Raw genomic sequence first — 13,265 nt, 5'->3', positions numbered from 1 at the left:
GTTGTTGATCTATTTGGATTTTTTTTCCGGTATATAGTAATAGGAATGGATTTTCCCCCCAAGTGGCTAACCAGGTGTTCCAATACCATTCATTGAGTATCCCCTATTTTCCCACCGACTTTAGATGCCGTCTTCCCCATGTACTTATGTCCCTTACATGTCGGGTCTCTTTCTGGACTGTATGTCCTTGCCTATTGTTCCAGCAATCTATTCATACTAGAAATACGCTGCTTTGATTATTGAGGCTTTATAATATGTTTAAACATTCCTATGCCCAGTTCCTCACTGCTCTTCTTTTGCATAGTTTTTTTGAGTCTACTCTCCTTGTTCACAGAAAAGGAAATACGAATTGGTCAAAGATCTAAAAAGATGTTCAACTTCACTTGTAAGGCAAGACTTTAAAATTAGTACTACACTGAGATACCATTTTTCATGCATCAGATTGGCAAAACCTCCAATAACTCGGTGACACTGGCTTGGTGAGAGTTTGAGGAGTCAGGCACTCTCAGTCTCTGGTGGTGGGAGTTGAAATTGGCAGAATCCCCGTGGAGGGTAACTTGGAGATATCTACCATATTTAAACATGGATTTGCCCCTTGACCCAGAATCCCACTTCTGGACATTTGCCCTTCAGATATACTTGTAGAAAAACAAAATAACTTACGTATAAGATTTTTCATAGCCATATAGGTGGTAATTGCAAAAGACTGAAAACAAACCAAATGGACTCCAACAACAAACTGTTTAGATCATTTACAGCACATCGTTCAATGGAATAACAGACATCTGTGAAAAAGAACGAGGAAGCTCTTTCTATATACTGACTTAGAAAGTTCTCCAAGGTATGTAGTTAAATGAAGAAATCAAAATGCAGAAGAGTGCATAGTGTGCTATCTATGAAAATATGAATACACACAAGTGTTTCTACCTGAACGTGATAACGCCCTCCCGAAAGATCACGAGTTGTGTAAAACTGTGCACTGAAATAACAGACTGTATGGGAAAAAGTAGACTGCTCAAAAGCAATGCGTCTTTGTAATCAGAGCATTAACAAAAGCAATAACAATCCTAGGAAAAATAATAGCATGGTGGGGCCGGCCCGTGGCTCACTCGGGAGAGTGCGGTGCTGATAACACCAAGGCCCCGGGTTTGGATCCCACATAGGGATGGCCGGTTGCTCACTTGGGAGAGTGTGGTGCTGACAACACCAAGTCAAGGGTTAAGATCCCCTTACCAGTCATCTTTAAAAAAAAAAATAATAATAATAGCATGGTGAAAAAAGCAAATAAGGGAATAAATAATAGAAGACAGAGAAATGCTACATTACACAGAAGACTTCGCTTTCAAAAGGTGAAAGTATCTTGACGGAAGGGGGTGTAAAGAGGATGGTGTTGAATTGTGGAAACAAAGGCAAAATGCACAAAGATTGGAGAAAGCTGCAAAATTATCTCTTCAAAAATAGAGAACATGGTCAAACAGAGGAGAAGAACGTTGTGCATCATGCACAGAACTGTGCTCCTACAAGGCTTGCTGCATTTACCTATGGCAGGTATTTTACATTCAGAGGCTGTTATCCTATGTGCTGGGAAAAAAATACAAATGAACCAATGTAGTGGAAGTTCCATTTCTGGCCATGACTGAGTAACAGGGACTGGATTTACCCTACTGGCTGAAATAGCTTGAAAACTAGGTTTCAACTGTGCATCAGGCATGAAGAACTGTGACCCTCATGAGACGGAAGACAAATGGTGAGTTGTATGATTTTCCCAGGTAGAGTTTCAAGGGAGGGGGAACTGAGATGGAGCCCAGTGGTTGCTCTGAATTGGGGAGATGGAGCTGCAGGTGTGGGGAGGTCCATATGGCTAGAATACTCAGAGCAGAGTACCAGAAAAAGGGAGTTGCACTGGGAGAGCGCTGCAGGTTTTTAGACAGTTCCCCTTGAGTGGCTGCCTAAGTGCTGATGAGCACATGGGTGTGAGGAAATTACTTAGGGCTGGGAGAGAACCAGCTCTGAAAAGACTAGAAGCCGCAACACTCAGAGCTCATAACAGAGCTGGGAGTAGTTGGTGTTCCAACAGTCAGAGTGTAAAACCTCATAATTCATGGGGCTTCGGGTAGAATACTCAGAAGGGTTTGCTTCAGTAGTGGGAAAAATTTGCCTTAGTCTAAATGCTGCTCTGATCCCAACTAACAAAACTTAAAGACTTGAAACAATCAATCTAAGTAACCTAATTGCATCCAGAACAAAGCCCAAAAGTATTCAAAGGACTATAAGAATATCCAGCATCTAACAAGGTAAAATTTATGTTTGGTATCCAATCAAAACTTATCAGACACACAAAAAGCAGGAAAACTTGACTTTTAATAAGGAGAAGAATCAGCAAAAACTAATCCAGAAATGGCAGGAATGACAGAATTAGACAAGGACATTAAAACATTTAGTACGACTGGATTCTATCTGTTCAGGAAGCCAGAGGCAAGACTGGACATGTTATGTAGAGACATGGAAGTTTTAAAAAAAGACCCAAATCAAACTTCTGGAGATGAAAACTATGTATGAGATGAAAAATTCCCTGGGTGTAATTAACAGATCAGATACTACAGAAGAAAAGATTAGCGAACTTGAGACAAGGGGGGCTGGAGAGGGATAGAAGAGCAGAAAAAATATTTGAAGAAATACTGGCTGAAAAATGTCCAAATTTGATGAAGACTATAAATCCACAGATCTAAGAATCTCAGTGAACCCAGAGCACAAGAATCATGAAGAAAACTACACCACAAAATAATAATAATAATAAAAATAATAATAATAATGGTAATAATAATCCAGTGATAAAAAGAAACTCTTCAAAGCAAATGAGCCAACACAACCTCCAAGTTACAGTAGCATCATTTCCTTGTTTATGAATCACATACGAACTAATACTTGTCACTGTAACACGCAATATAACAGACTACTTATATTTGACTTCCATTTGCAAAAATAAATTCTGGATGTGTTCCCAAGAAACTATTACAAGTGATTAACTGTTGGGGATTTGGAAACTGGGTAGATGTAGGATAAGAGTGAGAGAAATATTTCTACAGATGTTTGACCTAGGTAACTGTATAACCTGCTCAAAAAACTAATGTGAGGAGTAACTTTTAATGTGTCTTTTCCTCTTATTACAAAAGGAGGGAGGGGAAATAGGGAGCGACTACTAATAGGCATGGTTTCTTTTTGGAGTGACAAAATGCTGTGGAATCAGATGGTGGCAATGGTTGCACTTCTTTGTGAATGTACTAAAATCCACTCAATTGAACACCTTAAAAGGTTGAAGTTTATGGTATGTGAGTTATATATCAGTAAAAGATCAATTTAAAACATAGAAAAAGCAATACATACATGCACATCATTACAAAAAATAGAGAATCAAAGAATTTTAACATAGGAAGGGACCTAAATGATCATCACATCCAAAACTTCCCAGTGAGCACAGAACATGAGTTGAGAGAGAGAAGGTCCCTTATCGAATCTACCTGGGAAAGCTGCGCACTGAATTCTGTTCTCGGGGAGTCACAAGGTGCATCAGCCTGCAAAGGCTCTGGCAAGTTCTGCAGCAAAGACATCTACTTGACTTTGTGGAACACACTATTTACTAAATGTATCTGATATGTTGATCACGGCCCTCCCCAACCCCTTTATTTTTTCATGGAACATTTGTTATCACCAGAACTGTGGAACATAGATCATGAAAGTTCAGTGACTTGTTCAAAGTCACACAACTTACTGGTGACAGAGACGATGCTAAGATTTCATAAATCTGACACAGAGATTTCATAAATCCAACACAAACTGGCCTTGGAGGTCTCTAGCTGAGATCGCTGGTGTACAAACCCTTTCATTGAACTTTTGATTTCCCAACACTTTTTTGAATCACATGTTTCCTTATTGCTCCTGAATGGCTGCTGGTGGGTTCTGAGTTTCAGCATTAATGTTCCCTGGTCTTTGGTAAATACAAGAGGAATTTCCACTGGAGAGGGCACCCACCATTGTTAAGTTCCCCTTTAACACACAGTTTGACAGAAGGGGAGTTTACGATGATATTGATGGCTTGACAGTCTCAGATTAGTATTCCTCTTTTCTCTTACCATGACTATGTACTAAGGTTAGAGTTCAAGAAATAGAAGTGAACTTGGAGAGAATATAGATCATCAAACCTTGAAATTAGGATAACAGTAATTAATAAAGGCAATAATGATGATGATAAACATGTGTAGAGCACTTAGTTTGTGCCAGGCACTCTCTAAATACTTCACATATATTAGCTCATTTAATTATCATAGCACCCCATGAGGTAGGTACTAATAGTATCCCCATCTTATAAGGGAAGAAACTGAGGTTCTGAGAAGTAACTTAGTTCAAGGTCACACAGTTAACTAGTTAACCTTCTAGTTCTGCTGGTACACTGCAGAATTAGGTTAACTCAGCTCGAGTTAAGACTTTCTGCTTTTATTATTTATTATTATTATTATTATTATTATTATTATTATTTTTGTCCTTTTTGTGACCGGCTGCACCATGCTCAGCCAGTGAGCGCATCGCACCAGCCATCCCTATATAGGATCCGAACCCGCTGCGGGAGCGCCGCTGCGCTCCCAGCGCCGCACTCTCCCGAGTGCGCCACGGGCTCGGCTCAAGACTTTCTGCTTTTAATTGCTTTTATTCTACCATGTTACAGAAGAAATAATAGAAATCACAAACAGAAAATCCAGCCTTTATGGACCTCATCTGATGTGCTCACGAATCATTCCATCTACTCCCCTGATAGTCTCATGAGGTCATCTCTCTTGCTATGATGTCAGTTACACAGGTGAGGAAACTGAGGCACAGAGAAGCCCAAGTGCCTCCCAAGTCACGCTGTTGTGTGTTGGGTGCAGCCAGGACAGACTGCAGCCCAGGTCCAGAGCTCTTAACCCCTCCACGGCACCAGCAAGTTTACAATACACTCTTGAGATACTATTTTCTTCTCTTTAATCTTTGTGGTCATATCTGTGAATTGCAGTGTTTTATCAGGAGAAGCCAAAAAAGAAACAAAAAAAAAATCAAACCCATAAGAAATACATTTCAGCTATCAAAACCCTGGGGTGAACTTCAAAAAAGAAAATAAACAATCATGCAAAGGCTGAATGGATGCTGTGAACTACTCTCTTTTATGTTTATTGCATAGTCACTGGAGGGGCAGTGTTATCCAAACAGATACAGATCTCAAACTAGAGCCTTTTGGGGAGATGGCTGTGCTGAAGTTTCGAGAAGTTTATGAGATTAGCTAAGACTTGCAGGAGGCATCCTGGCTTGTCTAATGCTTGCTCTGTGACCTTACATAAGCTACTCCGCTGCAGTGCCTCAGTTTACCCATCTGTAAAATAATGGGGTGAGCACTACTTAGGTCCTTTTTGCTTTTACAAAATTGTGATTTTAATTCTTAGAAAGGAGAAAGATTTATCCCAGCTTCTGATCATGGGCTGTTTTCACAAAATCAGCACTTTCAGGTCTAAAACTCAGTCAGTCTTAATATTCCCCTCTATTCCTTCCTCCTCTGAAAAACTAAGCTCAACCAACCTCTTTCATTCTGAAATGCTCAGAGTAGTTTGAGAGTTTATTTCTCCTCTGGAACAAGTTGAAAAAAAAAAGTTAATAGGAAGCACATGGGCATGGTGTGTGAGCGTTCTGTGTGTTTGTGTTTGAAAAAAATGCTTAAGGAGGAATATGTCAGGCTTGCAAAATGCCTGGGCTGTCTCAAGAGCAGTTTATGGCCATTAGCATTAGACTGAAGGCAGTTAATTGGGACAAAGCCCAGCTGCTGCCTTGGCCCTTCTGGCATCTGGACCATGAGGACGATAAGAAAATAACAGGGATTATTCCCATGGTAGGGTGGGAACAGAGCAGGAGATGTTTTTCGATTTGTGAGGGGCTGGTGGGGATTGAGGTGGGGGTGGGGTCCTAGGCCAGGGTGCACCCCTAAGAATCACCTTCTAGATGGATCTATGAGAGTGTAGAGCGGCAGGATGGTGTGGAGGCTACTGGCCTGGGCTCTGGAGTGCAACTGCCTGGCTCCAAATCCTACTGCCACAGTCATGTGACCTGGGACAAGTTCCTTAACCACTTTGTGTCTTGGTTTTTCCACCTGTAAGATGGGGGTAATGATAGAGCCTATGTCACAGGGCTATTGGGAGAACTAAGGGAGTGATTTATGTGCAGAGCTTAGGACAGTGCCTGGAGTCCAGGAAACATTAGCACTTAGGGAAGCAGTGCAGGCTCTCCAATTCTCCAATTCTAGAAACTGGAGTCTACATCCCAGCTCGGAATACTTGCTGGCTCTGTGATCCTGGGCAAGTCACTTGCCCTCCCTGAGCCTCCCTGTCATCATCTGTAAAGCAGGGTTGATGGTGCCCCTTCACGTGGTTGCCATAAGGACCAGAGTAGAAATACGTTATCCTACACCTCCTGGGTCCGGGGAGGGCTCCTGCCTCATTTTCCAATCAATCTCACCTCCCTTCACCAGATTCACGAGTCTCCTCTGGGGTCCTTAACTCTGGGAGCCTTTTCCTGCCTCAGGGCCTTTGTTCTTGCTCCGCCTCTGCCTGGCTGCCCTGTCTCCAGCTCCTCACATGGCTGCCTCCTTTTCATCTGGAGGCCCCTAACCACCCTGTTAATGTTGGTCACCATTCCTTCCCTGGTCATGGGTCCATCACACACCCTGTTGGCAACCTTCACAGGCTTAATCAAAACCTGCCATTATCTGTTTATTGTTAATTGATTATCGTATATCTCTCTCCATGAGAGATGGTCTCTGTTGACTGCTATACTCCAAGTGCCTAAAAGGGTGCCAGCTGTAAAGCTGGTGCTCAATAATACAGAATGAATGAATGAATGAATGAATGAATGAATGAGGAGCCATAATAAGTCATTTATGCAGCTGGGGGTGGGGGAGAGGTGCCAAAATGGGGGAGGGTGGACTGTGTTTGCTTTTCAACCTCTGCAGCCTTAAAAGCCCTAAGGCAATAAGTTCGGTTTCTATTTGAGGAGTTGGAAAGAAACTGGCTTGAGTTTGACGCAAATGCAAGTTCGAGTTCGGTGTCCTCACAAGCCTGATTTGTGCCATAATTCATTCCCCACTTACAGCAGCTTATACCTTCCAATGGGACTCAGAAAAGTACTGTTGTGGAGACAGAGGTGACAGTGGAAGCAGAGGAGGCAGGAGATGTCATGGTTAAGGGCACGGGCTTTGGAGTGAGGCTGGAGGTTGGGATTCCACCAGACCCCCAAGAGGCTTGACGCAGTAAAGTCTTTTCATTGCACTTGCAGTAAAATCTAAACTCCTTGTCCTGATGTGGGACAAATCAGTCATTCCCTTTATGCCTCAGTTTCCTCTTCTGTAAAATGGGAATAATACAAGTACCAGCACTTTAGAGTGTCATGAAGGTTGTATGATATGATCCACAGAACATCACCAGGCACCTCGTGAATGTTGGGTCAAGGTTAGTGGACGCAGACCTTCACATGGAAGCTATTCCAAGCTGGGCATGAATGCTCACCACCTCCCCTCTTCTTTACACAAACCCCTAAGATCATCTGCTGTTCCTTCACAATTTTTTCCCTGAAAGGCCGCCCTTGACATCAATTTTTATTGTTTCCTTCATAAAAAGATAAAATGACAATACATGCAAGCAGTTTTTCTAAAAAAGAAAAGTCCACCACCTTGCCATTACCCTTTCATTTTTCCATTTTACCTTTCAGACTCTCGATGGTCATTTTTACCACCTTGTATGAGGAAAAAGAATACCACGATGGGGATTCCCAAAGTTATTGCCACCAGCCCTCTGCTCCATGCACCAACTCCAACATGCTCCCAAGGGGGCATAGAGCAGAGAGAAGGCCCTTAAAAGGTAAAAGGGTGGAGGTAGGCACAGGAGAATCCAGCAAGCCAGTTCTTATGGTATGTGGGGTGAGGGGTTACACAATGGAGTTCTTTCTTTCCTTTCTAAGGCTGCCCTATGGGGATGCAGAGCCTTGAACCTCCTTCCTGGAATAATAGCTCCTTTACTTGCCTATTTAATATTCCCAGCACCCGACATTTCTGAGTCTCTACAATAGGTTTACCTGTCCCATCACACTTAAAATACAGGCCAATTCCTTCCCGCAGCACTAAGAACCCATGTGATTCAGCCCTGCTCTTCCTCCAAGATTCTCTCCTCCTCTGTGCCCTCTGACTCTGCTCCAGCCTCACCAATCTCCACTCTGCACCTCAAATACATCATGACATTTCCCTCCATATGGCTCCGGCACCGGCTGTTCCCTCTGTCTGGAATGCTTTCACCTGAGATGTCCACACGGCTGGTTCCGCCTCACCCTTTGGGTCTCTATCCAATGTCATCTCTTCTAAGAGCCTTTCCTAATGACTTGATCAAATTACACATCCTATTTCTCCTGACCTCCTAAGTGCTTATCACTATCTATCCAAATACTGTATTTATTTGCTTTATTACATTAACTCCCTTCCCAAATTGTCTGGCTTATCTGTTGACTTGTTTATCAACATCTTTCCCTGCTGCCAGATAATTGCCATGAGGGCAGATCTCATATTGCTTTTGTCCACCACTGTGACTCCACTATTTGTGTTAGAGTCTGGCACATAGTAGGTGCTCAGTAAATGTGCTGAATAAGTGAATGAATGAATGAACATCCAACCCAAGTGGTGCCTTACAGACGGGCAGGGAGGGGCGGCGTGCCACACTGACCATGCATCTGGTAGGTGTACGGGCTCTGTCCAGTGGTTGGGGTGCTGAAGCTCGTGCCATAGCTGAGGAATCCGCTCTGGCCAGGAGAGTGGTTCAAGCTATCTTCTGTCTTGATGCCTTTGCAGGAGGAAAAAGAAGCACCAAGGACACATGGTTAGGATACATCCTAGTCACCTGCAGAAGAGCTACTTTGTCAAGACAGCAGGAATTGCAATGTGGTGGCCTGTCAGCTGAAACTAGCCTGCAGACATACTTGTATTTTGCTTGGCCTACATATTTTTAAGGAAAATCTGAATTAGTTACTTTTGTTTAAAAATCAGGAGATTTTGCCAAGAAATCTGGACTTATGGTTTCTGTTGAGCAGCAGGATGGTCCAGCAACCCTATGCCTGAGTTCCCATGTGACAACAGGCTCCCCTTGTAGATTCCCCAGTTTGTGTTTCCACAGATTCTGTACTATCTCAATGACACTGAGGCTGGTTTTAAGGTGCTATTTTTTCATTGCAGTTGTGCTTTTTTTTTTTTTTTCATCCTTGGAAGGACACTATCAAAGTTGGGGAGAGGAAAGGCATTTTGTACATGGGGTCATCTCTGTGCTACCTGTCTAGCTCTGCAGGTTATGTGAGTTTGCAGCCCACTAGTCCACTGAGTAGCACCTTGTGTGGCTTCAATGCCCATCACAATTTTGGGTGAATGTATTAATGAACCATTCTGCCTCTGTAAAGGTGATGACGCTTCACCTTAAGACACACTTTCTACTCTTCTCATGGGGGGACCTGCTTATCCAAAGGCCACAGTTACAAATCTGCCTTCTATTTCAGCCAAACTGACATGCTTACCCAAAGCACAGGTACCAATTCCATGAGCAACTGGCTGGGGAAGGGACTGTATTAAGTGAGAGAGACTGATCCATTACCAGTAGCCCATTAATTTTATTTTTATTGAAAATGTAATAAACACACTGTAGAAAATTCAAACAGTACAGAAGTCATAAAGAAAAGTGTCTCTCCTTATCCCTGACCCCAATCCCCAGCTAATCTTCCCGCAGGCAACCACTATTACCAGCTTCTCACATTCACTTCTGTGAACAGGTGCTGTGCACATAGAAGCTTATGTATATTATATGTATGCACAGTAGGTATCCCCGCTTATCTGCAGGGGATACGTTCAAGATCCCCTGAGGATGCCTGAAGCTGCAGATAGTACCAAACCCTGTAGATACTATGGCTCTTCCTACACGTACATATGTATGATAAAGTTTAACTTATAAATTAGGCACAACAAGAGATTAACAAAATAACTAAGAATAAAATATAACAATTATAACAATATAAAAGTTATGTAATAAAAGTTATGTAAATGTGGTCTCTCTCTCAAAATATCTTACTGTACTGTACCACGGGTAACTAAAACTGTAGAAAGCAAAACCATAAATGGGGTGGGTTACTGTAAATGTAATATAAACATATATATTTTCCCTCTTTTAAAAAAATAAATGCATTTTTCTCTTTTTACTTTTATTATTTCACAGCGTGTGATAATGATTATTCTCCATCAGCTTATAAGGTTCTTCCTTATTCTGTATTTATGACTGTACTATTCCATTGTGTGGCTTCCTCTATTCATGGGCTTTTGGGTGGTTTTGAGATTTTATGATTATAATGTAAGATGCAGCTGTATACACATATACATACATGAGGGATCTGCGATAAACTTGTGGAAAGATTTGTATTATCTTTTAATTCTATTTTTCCATGAACTTTTGAAGTACCCTCGTGTGTTCAGTTGGGTAAATTCAGTTGGAATTGTTGAGTCCAAGGGCAAGAGCACCTTAAATTTTCATGGATGTTGCTCAATAGTGCTCCCTAGATTGCACTCGAACAGTTCTGCAATAGTGAGTCTGTGCCTGCTTCCCCACACCCGGCATCAAGTGCATTAGCAAACATTGCTTATCCTTGTCTGTTTTCTAGGTATAAAACAGAATCTTGCTGCTGTTTAAATTTTCATTTTTTTAAAGATCAATTTCTAGTTCTGGGGATGGTTTTGTAATTGAGGTCTCCCTCATTCTCACCCAGGCACCCCCACAAAACAAAAGAGTGCTTCGTGGGGTAAAAACAAATGGATTTTGAGTCACGAGTTCTGGGCTGTAGTCCTGGATGATTTGCCTCATTGCCTGGTGACCTGGACAGTTTCTCCTTCAACCCGAGCTTGGAAGTCTCCTTCTTTATGAAATGCAGGTTGTCAGGAAATGAAAGGAAGGGGAAAGAATGAACATATAAGACTGAACAAGGAACTTAAAAACACACATCTCTTTCATCCTCATGACAATCCCACAAGATAGGCAATATTATTTCCCCCATTTCAAAGATACGAAAACTGAGGTTCAGAAGCCAGTCCACTTGATTGGGGTCTTGCAACTGACAGATAACGCTGAAGTCAAGGCTCCTTATCTTGATGGCTCCTCATCATGGGTGTAAAAGGGTTTTATGCTATAGACAGTATAAGACTTCAGTAACAATAATGATGACAGCAACAAGCAATATTTATATGGCATCTCCTTTTTGCTTAGTCCTCTGGGAGTGGTTAGTGGTGCACTTGGTACAGTCTGTTTCCCTGTGCACCTGGAATAAAATCTACACTCTCTGTGGTGACCCCCAAGGCCCTACATGGCTCTGCCCCTCCCTCCGGCCTCACTGCTTTCCCAGGGCTCGCTCTCTCACTCTGCTCAAGCCACGTGCTCAGCCACTCTTACTCATTCTAGTGGATGAATGGAAACCCAAAGTGTGGAATATCAGTGCTCATTCAGCCAGTCCCCTGAGGAAGGACTCTAGGTTGACTCCAGTTTTTACCATCACAACCCAATACGGACTGGACTTTCCTCCTCCTGCAATGTCAGAGAGCTTGTCTCGAGTGGATATGAGAAATGAAATTGCTGCATCCAAGAGTACATGCATTTTCCATTTTAAATAGACAAACTGCACATGTTGTTCCCCCTGTCTGGAATGTACACCCCTCTATTTTTATAGCCACAATTTCTCAGCTTAAATGTTGTTTCCCCAGGAAGGTCTTCTATGACCTAAGTCAGCCCTCTCCATGGCACTCAGTTCTGTTCCTTCATGGCACATGTCACAGTTCATTTGTTCCCTCCTTAGGCTGAGAGCTCCAGGAGGGCAGGGGCTGGCTCTGTCTTGTCCACTGTGGTGTCCTCACAATGTGGCTCACTGCCCGGGACATTGTAAGTACCCAAGAAATAACTGGGGAATGAATAAATACAAAAGAAAGCAAATAAAAAATTTCAGCTCTCCTTTTGTTTGCTGAAGTGGTTGGATGATAAAATTTTAACCCATAGAAAGGGAGTAGAATATGAATACAGTAAAAGCACTCGAAAGGCTTAGTCTTGTAAGTCAGAGCTGCCCAGACTGTGGTCAATGGATCAGCCACGAGTTCATGTTGAGAAAGGACAGATATTGAGAAGTAAACATTGAGAATCTTTTAAAGCAACTTGCATTGCTATGACATCTCAGACCATATCTCTAGACTTGTATTTTGTTTGTTTTTTTTTAATTTAAATCTAATTTTTCTAGTATTTATTTTATTTTATTTTACTAATGTGTCAGTCCATGATGTATTGGAAATTAAAAAGCAAACAATGAAAACTGGTCTTTCATACCAAATGAGAAGCACTGCTCTAAGAGACTGACTTCAAAGGAAATCTACTCAAGGTTTGTACTGGAGACACTGATCTCCTACTCTGCAGGCAACTCTGATGAATAACTTCATGGCAAAGAGAAGCAGGCCTCCAGAAGATGCTCTGGAATGACCTCCAGGTTCCACTGGCTTCAGCTCATGAAAGCAGTGCAGTGAGCATGTGCATTTCAGAGAGTATGTCAACGACGGAGACCCACAGGGCATTCATTCATTCATTCATCTCGTAACTGTTTACTCAGCACCTAGAACATGCCTGGAGGTGCAGACTCTTGATGATGGAGATACAGCAGTACTTGGAGCTTGCCTTCTAGTGGGAGGAGACTGACAGTAGAAAAATAAGTGAAATACAGAGTACAATAAAACCACACATAACGCACTCTGGGTAACAGAAGATGTAACACAATTGTTTCCCAGACTCCTGGCATGCTTAGATGGTCAGCACACACTCTTCCACGCCATCTCATTAACCTCACACTAACATAACTCTCCAAACATGACTGAATTTTCTGGACTCCAGTTGTAGTCCTATGGTGCAATGGAGAAGAATAAAGCAAAGAAGGAGGTAGGCAAGTGGTTGAAGGGGAGTTGAGAGTTGGGATTTTAAATAGAATGATCTGGAAAGGTACCCTGGGGGAGGTGACATTTGAACAAGACCTGAAGGAAATGAGGGAGCAAGATACATGGATACCTGGAGGAAGAGCTGTCCAGTCAGAGGGAACAGTATGTGCAAAGGCCCAGAGGCAGGGTCATACTTCGTATGCTGGAAGTATACAGCAAG

The 13,265-nt window shown here is 42.3% G+C and overlaps 1 protein-coding gene across 3 annotated transcripts in view; it reads right to left on the bottom strand.

Annotated features, from left to right (window-relative positions):
* EYA2 (EYA transcriptional coactivator and phosphatase 2) overlaps window positions 1-13,265 on the bottom strand; it is a 200,996-nt gene that overhangs the window by 164,812 nt on the left and 22,919 nt on the right. For all 3 annotated transcript variants that reach the window (XM_008572544.1, XM_008572547.1, XM_008572546.1), the window contains exon 4: window positions 8,781-8,897. In XM_008572544.1, the coding sequence (XP_008570766.1) occupies window positions 8,781-8,897 (117 nt within the window). The remainder of the gene's footprint in view (window positions 1-8,780; window positions 8,898-13,265) is intronic.

Source organism: Galeopterus variegatus, unplaced genomic scaffold, assembly GCF_000696425.1.
Source record: "Galeopterus variegatus unplaced genomic scaffold, G_variegatus-3.0.2 Scaffold805, whole genome shotgun sequence".
NCBI classification, from domain to species: Eukaryota; Metazoa; Chordata; class Mammalia; order Dermoptera; family Cynocephalidae; genus Galeopterus; species Galeopterus variegatus.
The sequence above is the reverse complement of the archived record's forward strand: the minus strand, read 5'-3'. Positions and strand labels throughout refer to the sequence as shown.